Source organism: Anopheles arabiensis, chromosome 2 (genome assembly GCF_016920715.1).
Source record: "Anopheles arabiensis isolate DONGOLA chromosome 2, AaraD3, whole genome shotgun sequence".
Lineage (NCBI taxonomy): Eukaryota > Metazoa > Arthropoda > Insecta > Diptera > Culicidae > Anopheles > Anopheles arabiensis.
The window spans coordinates 19,147,663-19,163,237 of NC_053517.1; the positions used below are offsets into that span (position 1 = coordinate 19,147,663).

At 48.9% G+C, this 15,575-nt stretch overlaps 3 protein-coding genes across 13 annotated transcripts in view; all 3 read right to left on the minus strand.

Annotated features, from left to right (window-relative positions):
• Positions 1-120: 120 nt before the first annotated feature.
• Positions 121-1,771, minus strand: LOC120898650 (methyltransferase-like protein 17, mitochondrial). Its single transcript, XM_040304785.1, has 3 exons — positions 737-1,771; positions 373-653; positions 121-295 (listed from the first exon to the last, which is right to left on the minus strand). Exons 1-3 carry the CDS (start codon positions 1,676-1,678, stop codon positions 190-192), a joined length of 1,329 nt encoding a protein of 442 aa, XP_040160719.1. The 5' UTR covers positions 1,679-1,771; the 3' UTR covers positions 121-189.
• Positions 1,772-1,814: 43 nt separating this feature from the next.
• LOC120898651 lies at positions 1,815-3,439 on the minus strand. Its single transcript, XM_040304786.1, has 4 exons — positions 2,912-3,439; positions 2,577-2,708; positions 2,244-2,505; positions 1,815-2,142 (listed from the first exon to the last, which is right to left on the minus strand). The coding sequence occupies exons 1-4, from the start codon at positions 3,099-3,101 to the stop codon at positions 1,998-2,000; spliced, it is 729 nt and encodes a 242-aa protein (XP_040160720.1). The 5' UTR covers positions 3,102-3,439; the 3' UTR covers positions 1,815-1,997.
• Positions 3,440-5,134: 1,695 nt separating this feature from the next.
• LOC120894017 (protein Aster-B-like) overlaps positions 5,135-15,575 on the minus strand; it is a 31,314-nt gene continuing 20,873 nt past the window's right edge. For all 11 annotated transcript variants that reach the window (XM_040296341.1, XM_040296348.1, XM_040296340.1 and 8 more), the window contains exons 4-8: positions 9,628-9,845; positions 9,458-9,561; positions 9,002-9,395; positions 8,485-8,903; positions 5,135-8,413 (exon numbers count right to left, since the gene is read on the minus strand). In XM_040296341.1, the coding sequence (XP_040152275.1) occupies positions 8,105-8,413; positions 8,485-8,903; positions 9,002-9,395; positions 9,458-9,561; positions 9,628-9,845 (1,444 nt within the window). In that variant the 3' untranslated portion in view covers positions 5,135-8,104. The remainder of the gene's footprint in view (positions 8,414-8,484; positions 8,904-9,001; positions 9,396-9,457; positions 9,562-9,627; positions 9,846-15,575) is intronic.

A 15,575-nucleotide genomic window follows, 5' to 3' on the forward strand; every position in this document is an offset into this window, starting at 1 on the left:
CTGATTGGTCCAATGTTTGCCCTTTCGAAGCGCCCTAGAACTGTAATGGAATATGACCAGTTTTTGGAGTAAAGTGATGTCCTGTAATTCTATCCCAAAAATCTTAAACGGCACATTTTAAATTAATACACTTTTATTTCTCTTCTATTCACATCTAATCACAATTTCAAATCAGCAAACCACTCCGCCTCAAGTCTCCACGCTGTGCTCGTCGTCCTCCGCGCCATTCAACCACTGGATACGCATTGGAAGTAGATCGCCCCACCGGCTAGCTTTGGCGCATCGATGTACAATCCTGAAAAAAGCACAACCCAAAAACACGAAATTACTCAAAACTGCCATCTTGCCCCAAAACGGTGCCCCGCCACTTACTGGCCGTGTTTCGACGTGGTAAAGGAAACGTCACGCAGCTGTCCGTCCGCCGCGCAAACGTGACACACGCAATGCTTGGAGCGCACCGCCGTCGGGCGTACGAGTCGCGGAAACCCGTGCGCACTGTCCGGAGGGTTCCTCCTGTACACCAGGTACGAGTAAAGAATGCTACCGTACTGATGTCCACCCGGGGCGGGAAAGTTGCGCGTGTAGGTGGCCTCAAAGTTGCACGGCGTACCATCGTCCTTGATCATCCGCGGGCAGCCCATGCTGTGGGGACACTGCAAGCACAAAAGATCCTTTAGCTGGGACTGATTCCTCACTAGAGTGCGGTTCTCGCACACACGGCTGCCCGCCCACTTACCGGTGCGAAGAGATGCTTCTCGTCCGCATCGTGATGCCGCCGGATGTGATTGCGCACGCCGTCCAGCAGCTGGAAGCCCGCGTTCGAGCCTTGCTCCACCAGGATCAGATACTTGTCGAACGTGCCGTACAGCTGGTCCACCAGCTCGTACAGCCGCCGCCGGGACGGTTGATCGAACAGCGAAAACGCGCTCAGCACGATGTCGTACTTGCGATCCGGGCTCGCCGGAAGAAACTGCCGGTAGAACACGTTCCGCACCATGCTCGCCCGGTTCGGATCGCCCTGGCGCAGCACCAGCTCGGCCAGATCGTTCGCGTGGCGCGATTTGTCCACCGACAGTATCTCGAACAGGTGGTCGCGCCAAAAGTCGGCCACCGCCCACGTGCCCGTGCCGACGCCCGCCCCAAAGTCGAGAAAGCTGCGCGGCCGCAGCTCCGGATCGCGCTGGTCAATCTCGGTGAAGATGCGCCGCAGCACCGCGTACTCCGCATCGGACCGGCCGAACAGCTGCGTCAGGCAGCTGTACTCGTCGTGCAGGTCAAACACGGACGCGTCCTGCCGCCGGGCACTGGGCGGCGTCCGTTCGATCGCCCGTTCCGCGCCCCGATTCGTGGCCGTACCATCGAGCGGGTACCATTTGCGCGAGCGAACGCAATTGCTCAACCGTTGCCCATCGGCTATCAGGCTTTTCAGTGGATGGTCCTTGGCGCAGCGGATCATCGCGTCGTGTATTTCCGGCGGCACGGCCGTATTGTTGCACTTGATGCGGCCGCGGTGCTTGCGAGGCTTGAGGCCACCCTCGGCAATCGCTTTTTCGGTGGTCGCATCGAGCTCACACCTTACCTTGGTGGTGTACCGGAGCTTACCGAGCGTGGCTACAGAGCACAGCTGAAAGCCTTTGCTGCAGTGTGGCACTCTGAAGATGCTTAGAAAAACACTCATCTTGTGATATTGTGCAAATCGGCATACGCTGCAAAACGCGTGCACTGTTTGTTGTTTATTCGCACATGCTTGTTTACATTCGGCGAGCGCGAACTGTCAATGCGCGCTTTTGTTGCTTTGACAGCTGTGGGGGCTGAATGGAGAGACAGGGTTGTATCGCCTAGGCAGAGCGGCCCAGAAACGATGGCGGCTAACTGTGAGCACTTTCGCACTTTCAGTCCAAAATTCAAAGAACACAACAAACGAAACGCAAATTCGTGCAAGTGCAACGGAAATAATTTATTGTTGAAGTGTGAACATCACCAGCAGCAGTACCAGCTCATACGACCGCATCATCGTAATCTTCGATATCGTCCCCAGCATCGATCTCGGCCTCCAGAGATGGATTTACCGATCCTCCAATCGTTTCACCCGGCTTCATCAGCTTCACCCCCTTATCGCCTATCCGCAGGCAGTTGAACGATCTGCACCAAACAACAGAACAAAGTTACAGAAGAGAAGTTACGGTTTTAGCAGAAGCCCTTTCCAGAATGATCCCAGTTCGAAAGACAGGGTCACGGCTTACCTGGAAAACAGCTCGTACCCCTCGAAGTTGCCGTTCATCTCCATGCACACGTGCATGTTACGTCCGACAAAGTAGACGTCGTAGAAGTTGGCACACACCTCGATAAAGTCGAACCGGGGCGGATGCACGCAGATCGGTTTCGGGTTCTTCCCGCTGATGCGCCGCTTGGACAGTACGCGATTGTTGAAGATCATGCGAAACTCAAAGGCAAAGTCCTCGGGAATGTAGGTCAAGTTGGCGCAGCCGTTCATGCTGAAAACACCTGCCAACGAGAAGTGAACTGTGAGCAAAACGGACGAAGCTCAGAGTCCATTGAGGACAGACGATAGTTACCCAAACAGCAGCTGCAGATACCGTGCAGACATTTGCAGGGGGTGGCCGATCCTAGCGGGGCCGACGAGAAGGTGGGCAGCTGCTTGCCTGCCGGTTCGGGAACGTCCGCTTCCTCCTTCGATCGGGCAAAGGCTGTTGGGTTGGGCACAAACATACAAAAACAATCGATTGTATCATAATTAAACCTCGGATGGAGCTGGTTGACCTCAAGACTTGCTCCTCGAAAATTCCCCAAACAAAGCCATGAGTCACGATTTGTCCGGTTTGCAGAAACCAGTTTTATTTGGGAAATGGAACGGTAGAAGCCGCCCAAAGTAGGCTTTGTGCATACTTACAGCGAAGAACGGCACGCAACTCCGCAGCGGACGATGGTTCCCAATCGTGGCCGAAAGACTGTTCAGTTGCATCGGAAGTGTCCACAGTGGCAAGAGCATCAGCCCCACCACCACCACCACTGTGCACGTTAAGCAACAACGCCGGCAGCAAGCAGCACGCAACCGCCATTAGCACCTGCTCCGTCGTCATCTTCAGCTTCAGCAGGGCGGCTTGAGACCGAACGAAAGTGAAATTTCCGCACCGTAACCGTCGATGCACACGCACCGGAACGTCCAAAGAGAAACTGACCGCGGCCCGAATCGTCGCGAGTGAAAACGGTGTGTCTCGTTTGACTGTGTGTCGTTGAGGTGGGAACTGGCGTTTTAGCGCGACAAAAGTGTGAGGCGAACGAGAAGACTCACGGCGTGCGCGGGATGCTGTGGTGTTTGCTGCCGTTGTCTGCCCGTCTGCTTTTATGCTTTATCCTGGTGCCGGGCGGTTGTGCTGCTATCCCTCACTGGGTAGCTGTGACTGCAGGTAAGCATTCAAACCCCTTATCTAACGCTAACGGGCAGAGCAGAGGGGAGAGCCATCAGCAGCGATAGAGCTGAATGCTGGCGAAAGTGGTTGGCCATCCATCGTCGTTTTGTCATTATAATTATGCTGCTTCCGACCACCAACACCGCGGACTTGTTATGATAAGCGTTTAAGTCGACGGATGGGATTGAACGGAACGAGGGGGAGTTGCTGCAGTTAATGGTGCATTTTTGTACGTTTGATTTTTACTCTCCTGTCTGCCCATGTTGTTCCAGAACAGTCCAGGCAGTGCAACAGTGCAGGCTGTGGAACACTTCAATTGAATGTATCAAACGCTAGGGACAAGCTGTTATTGAGGATGCGGGTTTTAGGACAAGATAAACACTGCACGCAAAGGCGTTAGATTGTTAGCGAGCGGCATGTGGGCAGCAGCGATCGTAACCTGCATTGGTGCCGGACTAATTGGAATGCAGTAAGTGTTTGCATGGTGATGATTATACTACTACTGTTGGAAAGCCCAGTGGTAAAAAGGCGGCCCTAACAAAGCTGTTTTGTCATACAAATTGCCTACCTTAAGGCGTGCTGGATTGGTTTTCCAAATTCGCTGTACCCTTATAGAACAGTTATATACACTGGACCCTCTTATAAGGAGTTTTTCATATAAGGAGCAAATCTATATCTAAACACATCTTTGAATGTGGAAAATGTTGCATAACGAGCAACAACCTCTGCTTGGATATGGACCGCATCAATATGTTCATATGTCCTTTGCAGCAAAGTCGTGTAATAGTCAATAGATAGTTGTTTCAGCATGGTTTTCGGCTTAGGAATCAATTGTTTTATTTCTAATGCAAATTATAAGGCAAATAGCTTTGCTGGAACGGTTTAATTTCGTTGTTGAGAGGTTCGATTGTACTGCGAAATTTCTGACTAAATTAAAATTGTTATAAAAAGACACTTGAGGTGTATTTTAGAGCAGAATTAATCTTCAACTATCATTTAGCATCTGAATAATAGCAAAATCTTATGTAAGGTGTAGAAATCATGATATTTTAAGGATGCATATTTTAAGGTATGAAGTTTCAAGCGCTGAGACTAATGGGTTTATGTTTCTGGATGTTAATGTACTAATTTACTTTTCTAGCGCTAAAACTGCATCCTAGTAGTCTTCGCCTACTTCCGCTTAAATGCAGGCGTGTCCATCTTAGCTAGAATTTATGAGAATTCCAATACGTTGCAGGAGTTTTGAGACAGAGTGTAATGTCTCAGAGAGTTATGTGAACAGTGGAACTACAGTGGAAGAATTTACAACAAGTGTTTTCTCTTTCCTTATCATACGTCCCAATTAGTGTCGGGTTTCATGAATCTGTCGTTGAGATTCATTATTATAAATCTTCAGTAATGAGTGATTCGAATCTTGAGTCGAATCTTCAAAGATTCATGAATCTGTAAAGATTCACGAATCTTAAAAGATTCATGAATCTGTAAAGATTCACGAATCTTCAAAAATTCATGAATTTACAATGAATCCTTCGAGATTCACGAATCTTTCGAGATTCATGAATCTTTTAAGATTAATGAATCTTTGAGATTCATGAATCCTTCCAATCGGGATTCAGATTCATTGAATCATTCCAAAGATTCATTCAGATTCATGCGCGAGGAGATCAAGTTCTTTCGGCCACCTGTTAGAACACCCAAACGCCTTTTTGTTCATAGTTCAAGATACGGGTTTATTAGCTTTTTCGTATGTCTTTAAATCCTACCATCGTAACGTACCCATAACAAAAATACGAAATAAACGAAATAAGTCATACCGAAGGATCATCCTTCTACGGTGAACTCCCCTATTCTTCACCATCACGATATATCTTCCACCAACCGAAACCGACCAACGAAAACTTCACCAACAAAGAATTAAGCATTGGGGCGGAAGGGGAGGGAAGGAAATATTATGCAAATAAGGAAACGTTGCAGCTACTCTACAAAGTGCACAGCAAAGGTGTAACCCAACAGACGGGGAATCGTCTTCAGGATCTTGCCACCTTCTTCTAGCGATCGTTTGTTTTTTCTTCTGTGATTTACGTGCACCCTTTTCTTACTCTCTCTTCTGCTTCAGTACATTGCTTATTGGTTCTTTTCTAGCCCTGCATTCGTCTTTTTTTTCTTTTTCTTCTTCTTCTCTCGCATTATCACCCGGTGTTGGTATCATCCGGCAGGGGCGCAATCTTCGCCTGATCGTCGCGATCCCATTTTCCCCCTTTTTCCTTCATGTATTTTTGCATACATATCACAGACAATTTGCTTCTAGTACGGTTCCTCATCCTTTTCCAAAACCTTTTTTCGCTCTTCGGGCTTCCTAATTGATCATCCTTCTTTGCCCTCTCAACAACGCATTAAGTTTCCGCTTGCTCTTCTGTCCCTGCTCTCGTTTCTCTCTCATTCCATTGCATTGGCCTTCATCACTCGAACGAACGAACGCGACGATCGCGATCTTCTCTCCAGTTGCATCCCCGCGCCAAACCGCCAACCGCCAAAGAGATATATGCTATTGTGCGCCCATTTACATGCCCGGTACGGTATGGCGTGGTGGCGCAAAGTGGAGAGGGAGGATCGTCGCGCTAACATTCCTTCAGCCTCTTCTTGGGCCCGCTCGTGTGATAATTGATATGAAGCTCGGCTTCTACTGTTCGGCAGCGAAAGAGGGTTTTTGGTAAAGGCCAACGCCACCTTTGGCGGTGCAATTCGATTGCCAACACGTAGCTACACTCACACTGCAGATGTAAAATCACACACCACGATTGGGACGGCCCAAAGAATGAGTTAGAGAGTGTTGCACAAATAGGACACACGGTGGAAATTGTGTGCTTGCGCGTGTGTGTGTGTGTGCGCGTGTGTGTGTGTGTGCGCGTGTGCTAGTAATTAAAAATCCTCCACGGCGTTACCCAACACTGCCTTGCTTTGTCGTACATTCGCTTCGCCTAACGTTTCCTTCTCGCGTTCATCAATTTGAACAACCGAAACCCGGTTAAGCTCTATGGCACCAATTGATGGTCGACGATCTGTGCTCCTCTGCTGTATTCGAAACGAAACGGCACCTACTGCTTACTAACTTAATAGTGAAGGGAAGGGAGGAGGGGTGGGGGGGGGGCATAATTTGCCTATAAAACCATCACTAACAAACTGCACTCCACTACTGTGCGGCTGGGTCTCCATCCTCTGTACGCTTTGAGCAAAACGGTTTCCTTCTCTCATCACCCGTTTTTAAACCGTGTCTCTGCTACTTTCACTACACTTACATCTGCTGGGGAGGAGGGGCTTTTGTCTATCGTGTATCAAATCTAATCGACGCATTGTTTGTTGTGTTGTGTTGTATTGTTTGTCAGCGCAAATTGCTATCGAGATATAAATAGTTCCAAAAAACAACAAAAAAAAACCCCGAGCGAAACCACGCTGCATTGGGTGGGAGCGCATGATAAATGAGAAAAAAAAAACAACAACCCTCAAAACGGTCCCAAAAAACTGGTTCCACTGGTAGTTCATTAGGCGGCGGGAGTGTTTCATCTCTCTTTTCTTCATTTCAACTGTGAGTAGCAAAAGCAAATAAGAAAAAAAAAATCGAACTGAACCCGAGCATAGCGGCTTCGGGATCGGTTTCCTATCGGCTTCCTATTGGTTTCATATCATTCTATCCTGTTCTCTTCTGGTCGGTAGACTAAACTCTGGGTCACTACTACTACTAGGGCCTCTTGCGAGCACGCAAATACTACTTTCGGCTGGAACCCGGTGTGGATGAATGAAGGAAGAAATGGGTTGGTTATTGGTGTAGTAGTAGTAGTAGTAGTGGTGGTGTGTCGGTTGAGTTTTGGCCATTACTGTCATCGCTGTGTTTCGACTGTTGTCCCGCAACTCCCGCATGTATCGCGTAAAAAAAAGAGCTACTACTGCTCACTGTACACTACCTGTACTTACTGCAAAGCTTGTAACCAATCCTCTCTCTCTCTCACACACACAGATATACCTCACAATACACGTTGGCTGTTCCTTTTCTAAGGTTTTCAATTAAAAAAAAACAAAATTCCTAAATCACTCATCACTCAAGCTGTCGTTTACATCGCCGTGCGCCGTCGTCATATGCCCGCACCAACACCAACAGCGCGGCTGCAGGCTTAAATGCATCTCTTCTTAGTGTCGACACGGTCACACCATCTTATCTTTCTTCCTGCGAGTGCGTATCCCTCCCCCCTGTACTTCCATTTAAAGTTAGTTATCAAACTAAACGACGCACAAAAGCTTTTAATAATAAATTAAAGATCAACAACCGAAAACACACCGTGCGCGTTCTCTCTGCTAAAGGTACAAAATCACACATGCGCCTCCCCTCCACAAACACGGTGGCGCATTTCCGCTCCAGTAACGTCCCGCAAATACACTTTGCAACTGTTCGCGGTACTCGTTGCCGGCAACGTAACTCCTCTATCTCTCTCCCTTTCACTTTCCTCGTAATGTAGTTTTGTCTGTTTTTTCTCTCTCTCTCTCTCTTTCTCTCTTTCTCTGTCTTCCTTCATCGATCCCTTCCTACCTAGTCCTAGCCCGGGTAAGGGGTTGGGCCCTTTTTCCTATGCGTAAGCTGTGTCAGCAATCCCGCCATCCCGGACAAACCCATCTCACGCACGCTATGTGGCGTCCTCGTGGAAGTACTGTTGATTTAAGCTGCCACCGTCCCGATCGAGCACCACGCGCCCCGATTCGCCCGCAATCATCGCGCTCAGCAGCGCTGCACCGGGCGTGTCCTCGCGCCCACCGCTACCACTCCCATCGGTGCCCGAGTCCTGGATCAGCAGCGACAGCGTCTCCAGGCTCTTGCGCACCTTGATGATCTGCTCCAGGTTCGAGCTCAGCACGATCTGAGCCTCCTCTTTGCTTTTGCTGTGCAGCCGCTTCTGCCACCGGAGCACATCGAGATAGAAGTCTGTATCGTCGCCCTAAAAATTAAGTTACCAAAACGTTTTAGTCCACTAAAGCCAACGCTTGGGAAAGTACAGAAAAAACTCACCAATCGGATGGGCGGTGCGGCGAGACGGGCCTGCAGCGCGTAGATCTTGTAGGCCAGGAAGCAGGAGAACAGTGCCAGCAGGACAGCTAATATTAAACCTATGTGTATAATACCAAAATCGGAGGGAAGGATGTGCCGGAGCTTCTGCTTCAGCAGGGACAGTCTGCTGCGGCCGGCGCCGTCACCGTAAACACCACGACCTGCACCACCGACACCGCCGACACCGCCGGCACCGATCGAACTGCCCATCGTCCCGTCGCCAGCAAGCAGCAACGGCAGCGCCTTGTCGCCTGCCTTCAGCCCCTCGAGGGCGCCGGCCGCAACCGCCACCTTGAGAATGGCCGGGCTTTTCACGATGGCGGGCGATTTGAGCAGCAGTTCCTTTTTAAGTTTCTTCTGCTTCAGCAGCACGGTGGAATCTGTGAACGGGAGGGGGAGGAGACAAAACCGACGCATTTAAAGCGTGTCCTTTGCTTGAGACAAAAAAAAAAGGGGAAAGGAGGTTGGTCCATCTTACCATCGGACGATTGATTCGTGCCGCCGCCCTCGGTCGCATTCAGCTGCTTCTCGTGCGAGTCGCCCGAATCGAGCAGGTCGGGCAGATCGTCCTTCCCGTGGAACGAGCTCTCATTGCCGTCGTAGCAGCTGCTGTCCTCGTCCAGCGAGCCTTCCGAGCCTTCGGCGTGCAGCAGCGGGGCGAGCCGGGTGTGCTGAATGCTGCCGAGCGAGTCGCTGTGCGGCGTGGTCGCCCGCTCCCACACGCTGCACATCAGATAGTAGGCGGCTTCGCGGCTCAGGAAGCTGCCGAACACGTGCCGATCGTCGCGCGTCTTCACGCCGACCGCGTTCGGGAACATGTAGGCCGTCTTTTCGCGCGATATGTCCAGCACGGAGACGGTCGGTATCAGGAGCTGGGAAATGGGAAACGTGGTTGAAAATAAAACCTTTACTTGACCGGCACGGCACACCCTACCTTCGTCACGTAGCCAAACACGTTCGAGTAGAAGGCGAAATAGTTCTGCGTGATGTACAGGTAGCCCTGCAGCAGGATGTCGCCAACGAGGGCGCAGGAAAAATCTGCAAAATAGAAGAAACGCTTTAAAAAAAAAAAAGGTCAACTTCTTCCACCGAAAGGACACTTACAATCCAGCACCACCTCATCGTCCGGCACTTGCGCAAAGTGTTGGGCAAACTTTTTCTGCTCCCAGGACAGGCCGCCCTCCTTCTTCTTGTGGTGCTTCTCCGGCTTGTCCGGCTTGTCGACGCCCGCGTCCCGCGTGCTGCTGAACGATTTCAGCGGATGTGGACTAGAGCTGCGTACGGTGGACGACCGGGCCGACGGTGACAGCGATTTGAGCGATCTGGGGGGAAAAAAGCGGAAACGACAAAAAAAGCAGTTAGAAAACACCACCAGCGAGTTCAGTGCGCGAGTTCCATTCGCTATTGCCCTTGATAAACGGCGACCTTATTGACTTTAGACACTGTGCGCGGTCTCCACCCCTCCGAAGGTCAAGATCAACGAGCGAGAGGAGCTGTAATGCAATCGATAGTGGGTGGGGTGGGTGGGTGTCTATTATTTATTGCTGAGAATGCACCACTTTGGGATGCAACAGTCGGTCGGTAGTACAGTGCAGTAACGTGGCATGCGGCTGCCCCCAATTAAGAACAGCTGTTACGGATCGCACTACCGCCTTCCGTGTGGGTCTCTCGCTCTCTCTCCCTGGTGCCACGTGTGTGCTGCTGAGCGTCCCGATCGGAAGGTGTCAAGATACAACAGAACAACAACGGCCAGCACGCCGTCATGCAACAAGATGTACTAATTCAATTTGCATTCCATTTGCATCTGATTAGTAGCCGCGACCAGTCCAGGAGTTCCTCTGTATTGCGTTTTCCCACCAGAGACTGAGACTGGCTGGCAATAGCAGGCAATAGAGGTATTCTTTCACTTTGCGTGTCCAACATCCCAAAACGACCAATAAATTCCTTGCCAGCAAAGCATGCATACAACCGATGTTGGTGTTGTTTCAGCCATGCTGAGCACATAATTACAGCACAGTGTCGTTTTAGCAGCTGCTAAGTGAGCCGTTGATTTAGTGCGGTACCATTCCCTCCCGGAGGTTTCATTGCTTGCTTAATCTTTTAAGGTAGAAATGGCACGAAAAAAGACTCACTTGTAGTCGCACTTATGTCATTCGTAAAGGAACTTGCCATCGATTATACAACAGTAATTAAAGTGGGTTCAGCTATATGTCTTATCTGGCAAAGGTCTCCAGCTAATTCTAACCGTTTTCACGCTTCCACTCCTGATACACTATCAGCATTTAGTGAAGCATTAACATTCCTGGTGTTAGAAAAAAAAACTAACTGATAACAGGTGTGCTCCTTACCAGGTGGAAAAGAATGTGGCGTGATCGATTTGGGAGAAACTACTAGGGAGATTGGAGGAGCTCCATCGTGTGCCCTAAGTGCTAACTGCTACCTTATGAATTAGTTTTATGGAATTGTAGGAAAATAATGGGATTTCTGTTAAGCTGTCGATTGCTGTTGCGATTACTTTGACCAGGCGGCAAAGGGACTACAGGGCATTAGCTAGAACAAAACTGTCGCTGCATGCTAACCTGTAAAATGTGCTCTACGTGGGTACCTTCATATTGATTTTCAATCCCTTTTAATTTTGCACAGAACTCAGCATGTCTTCCTGTGTAACCTCATTTACCTCGCGAAACACAATTGGCACCACGGGTAGTATCATTGCTTCGCAATGTCAACTGATCATCCGGTTCAATTGTAACTGCCGTCTCACAATGACCACATTCATACCCATTGTACCAAGGCAATGGAGGGGTAGCACGTTCAACCGATTAACCAAACGATTCGACATCGCAATGATAAAGAACGTGTACAATCACCAGTTGTTACCACGTGTGTGTTTGTGTGCACCGTCACTACAAAAGCGGGAATTGTATTTTTGTGGTGTCAGCGCTCGGGTTAATCTAAATTTAATCACCTATTTTTAAAGTTCATCTTCTTCCGCTTCTACACGGGCTCAGCGTTAAATATTAGATTCGAGATGAAATTATAGCATAAAACTGTACCACATATCGAATGCTATTAGCCCTACAAGTACAAGACAACCTGAAATGGGAAAGAGTTCCACTGCAGACTATTAACAAAAATATCCGCAAACGCGACACACCTTCTCCTCCGCTTGGCAAGGTGCCAAGTTCGTTTGATTCGCATGATTGATTAGTCAATTGTTTATGGCGCTTTTTATATTCCGTCAGACGTTATAATATTCCTTTCCGTGACAGCGCAGTGCAAAGAAACGACATTTTGAGGCCAAGAAGAGGTTTAGCAGGTTAATCAAAGACTCGATAATTGAATGACTTTTTTTTGTTGTACATTTTGCATCGCTTTGTATCGTTCACTCCTTTCTTGCTTTGTCGTATTTCGAATGGTTGCCAATGTTGTTAAACTTGTCGTTTATATACGCTTTTTAACTGCTTCTCGTATTCCAGGCTTTGTGGCGTACCTGAAAGATACAACACGCCTATACTAGGCAGCATCCAGCACGACTCGGTTGAAATCTCGATCTTTACTTATACCCGCAAGTGATTGTTTACCTTTTAATAAAGCTCTATACAATTGGTTTGTGCCTTAAACAAAGCCTCGTTCTAATCTTACCGGTAAAGTGCACTATGTTTCCGCAACCGAACGCTCGATACGTCCTCATCCGCCTCGGTGGTGATGTTTGGTGTCGAATAGGCTGGAGTTAGAGGCATTTTGGAGCAGAGTCTGTCCTCTGTGTACGATTCTCTCAACAAAGAGTTCTACTCGATAGTGTGTGTGAGTCACTTAACAATGCAAACACACAGGGAGAGGAGATGAAATCGATCTTAATTTGATGGTTTTCTCTTCGAGGCCTTTTCGATTCGTATATCGAAACTCTCGAGCAATAATAGCACACAACAGCAGTACCAACAACACTTTATAACGATTGCTTGTGCCGTCACCGATGAACTGCAACACAAAAAAAACGCAAGCCAATTCGTCACAATTGCACGCACGCACTACACCTCATTTCGCGATCGTTATCGTTCTGATCGTGTAGCCGGTTTTGAATGCACACAGCACCACCACCACCACTGCACGATGAAAGCGATGTTGTCAATTGCTGATCGTGTGTCTCTCCGGGATCGCGCTCGGGGGGTATATGCTTTCATAACAGCAAACCCACCCTCTGCCACTGGTACACACTCGTCGGCGGGGCAGTGGCACGAGTTCAATCAACAGACAACAAGTGTTCCTTCAACCGAAGGCCGTCGTCATGATCGGCTGGGCCCAGAATGGGAGCGCAACAACATCAACAAACACGGCACAGACGAAACCCACAACACGGACCGGCGACAGACGGGCCAGCAGGCGAAGCCGAGGAAGAAGAAGAAGGGAGAAGTTTCATCTCGTTTTGACGTTTACGGCGAAACACATGATATAGCAGTAGCAGCAACAGCAGCAGCAGCAGCAGGCGGTGCAACGAAGCACAGGTTGGACAACGAGTGAGCAGTATTGAAATCGTCCGTTACCCGATGCGGTAGGGTAAGTTTTCTTTTTTTTCTTCTTTCTTCTCCTGTCACTTATTTTCCCGCTAACGCGCCAGCACGACTTGAAGCGAACTTATTGTTGTTGTTGTTTATTTTTTTTGGTTGACTGATAACCACCAGCATTAACTAAGCGCTTCCTCACACAAACGGTGCCCAAGACACCAAGATAAAACTAGTGTGTAGTGTGTAATGCCTGTCGTCACAGTGCTTGTCAACGATTTCATATGCTGGCAGGCGGAGCACTGTACAATGCCGCACTTTACTCGCCCTTTGCGCTTTGGTCTTGGCAATCGATATGCGCCGGTCTCAAATATCACACGCTCGCTCCCTCTCCCCTAATGTACGCACGCACGCACTTTACCAGGCTGATATCGTAAATAAGGGGAATTGTGTGGCCACGACAGCTGTTTTCGTGTCGGTACACGATCAAACGATTTTTGAACACACTCTTTCTCGGCTCGGAACCAAATTTGCGTTGTTACTGCTCTTTTAGACAGTTACGATCAAACGATGCGCGCAGAGGTTACTTTCTTCACGCAAACGCACACACGCGCGCACGAGTGACAGTTCACACTGTTTACAAACAACAATGATCACTATTTTCTAACCCTAATTGTCACCCGCCCGTGTAAAACCTGAGCGAGTGATGGTGATAGTAGTGGTTTAGTGTCGCCCCTGTCTGTCCTGGCCACAAAATTCACGTTCACGGACGCGGTACTCCGCAAGGTTCAATGAAACACACTGACTGTGTGTGCGGGTGCGACTGTTGCCCGTAAGTGCTGACCCGAGCGATCCCGATGCCACTTGAGAACTGAACTGTCATCTTGCCGCATGAACGCAAGACTGCTAAGAAAGTTCGATTCCTATCGCAAAGGTCCGGATCCCCCGAAAAGCCCACTGCTTCCAGCGGGACGCCACGTATCGCTCAATCTTGCTCTGTCTCACTCTCTCTGTCTCCCTCTCGCTTTCTCTTTCTCTCTCTTGCTTCGTTTTGATAAGGATTATCTTATCAATGGGATGCCATTATCGCACATCCCCCGGCTGGATTGGTGCGTGGCCACAGCTGCTCATCCCAGAACCTCTCTCTCTCTCTCCCCATTTTTACGTGTGGAATGATCAAAACATGTTTGTAGTTTTGTTCTCTTTCTTGACAAACCATAAATCGGTAATGTTACACTCTAGCGAAACGGTTTCTTTCTCTCTCTCCCTCTCTCTTTTTCGGGTTACCATAAATCGGTAACCGATACTCTCGAGAACCCGGTGATAAGCGCCATAAAATCGAAAATCCATACCCAACCCACTCCCATTTACCCCCGTTTTACAAGTTCGTTTATTATATGGCACTTCTTTCCCCCGCTAACCACCGGTAGAGGGAAAAAAGTAAAAGTCATCTGCTGTTTTGGTGTAGATTTGCTAAATCATGATTTTTTTTTGCAAACCTACCAAAGAAACCCCCCTTACACTGATCCCATTCCCGCTGGGCGGAAGCATTTTATTTCCCTTCAACCCGCTTGTTGGCCGAGATAAGTCGGCAGAGCAAGCAAGCACGGGGTGTGTGCCAAAAATGGACTTACCCGTGACCCGATTGCGCCAATGCGCAACAAGCTACGCAATGGCATCACCTGCCTTTTTGTGGTCGGATGCAATAAAAAAGAAGGCTCGTCTTATCGAGGTATATGCCTCTACTTGCCAAGTATCTTCTCTGTATGACGGGAAGCATTTTGTGCTGCATTTATTGTCAAAACAATCGCCCTCTGCCGGCAGGTGCATGTCACAGCCAAGTCTCGTGCTTCGGTTGGATTAGTGTGACGCGGGGAGAAAAAAAAACATGGAATAACAGCCGATAAGCCTTACTTACTGCTCACGTGGGCACAATGAAAATTGCAACAAACCAACCGTTCAGCCAGCCGGATCACACCCGAACCAGATTTCTGGCTGCAAATTGTACGCGTACCACGTGGTTGGTTAATCCTTTCTTCCTGTCTGTGACAGATAGAGGGTGAGAGACAGTCGCGCAATGGTTCGCGGACGTGGTGTTGTGAAAGGTGTGTCTGTCGCAGGGTGTAACACCTGGCCGTTCGCCCGGAAGACCTGATAAGCGCGTGATCCCGCCCGCGATAGCGATAGCGGCGGAACCACTCACAGCCACGTGTGCGAAATTGTGCGTGCAGAAGTAGTTTTCTTTCTACCCCCTTTTGATGCGTTAGGCTTGATATCTTTAATAATTAAACACGGTTTATCGCTAGCCATTTTAATTTGTGTGTACAATGTGGCCAAGCGGCTTTTTATGACACATCTACAGGGGTCTGCTGCAGGGCATTACTCATGACGGTGTTCTACAATCGAATCGATTGTTGCCAAAAAAGACGGTGCGTTTATCGCAATGAAATGATTCACACGCCAGGCAAAAACGCTCCATTCGTCTGATAGATAACGCCTGTTCCATTTTCCCTTTGCGTTTGTTTCTAGTTGAAATTTGACACTGACTCA

Bases quoted from the DNA above. Each gene is read 5' to 3' on its own strand.
- LOC120898651 (XM_040304786.1), bottom strand. From the start codon at position 3,101: ATGACGACGGAGCAGGTGCTAATGGCGGTTGCGTGCTGCTTGCTGCCG. The intron at 2,506-2,576 runs GTAACTATCGTC...TCTCGTTGGCAG, and splicing joins TATCTGCAGCTGCTGTTTGG to GTGTTTTCAGCATGAACGGC. The intron at 2,143-2,243 runs GTAAGCCGTGAC...TGTTTGGTGCAG, and splicing joins GGGTACGAGCTGTTTTCCAG to ATCGTTCAACTGCCTGCGGA.
- LOC120898650 (XM_040304785.1), bottom strand. From the start codon at position 1,678: ATGAGTGTTTTTCTAAGCATCTTCAGAGTGCCACACTGCAGCAAAGGC. The intron at 654-736 runs GTAAGTGGGCGG...TTGTGCTTGCAG, and splicing joins AGAAGCATCTCTTCGCACCG to TGTCCCCACAGCATGGGCTG. The intron at 296-372 runs GTAAGTGGCGGG...TGCTTTTTTCAG, and splicing joins ACCACGTCGAAACACGGCCA to GATTGTACATCGATGCGCCA.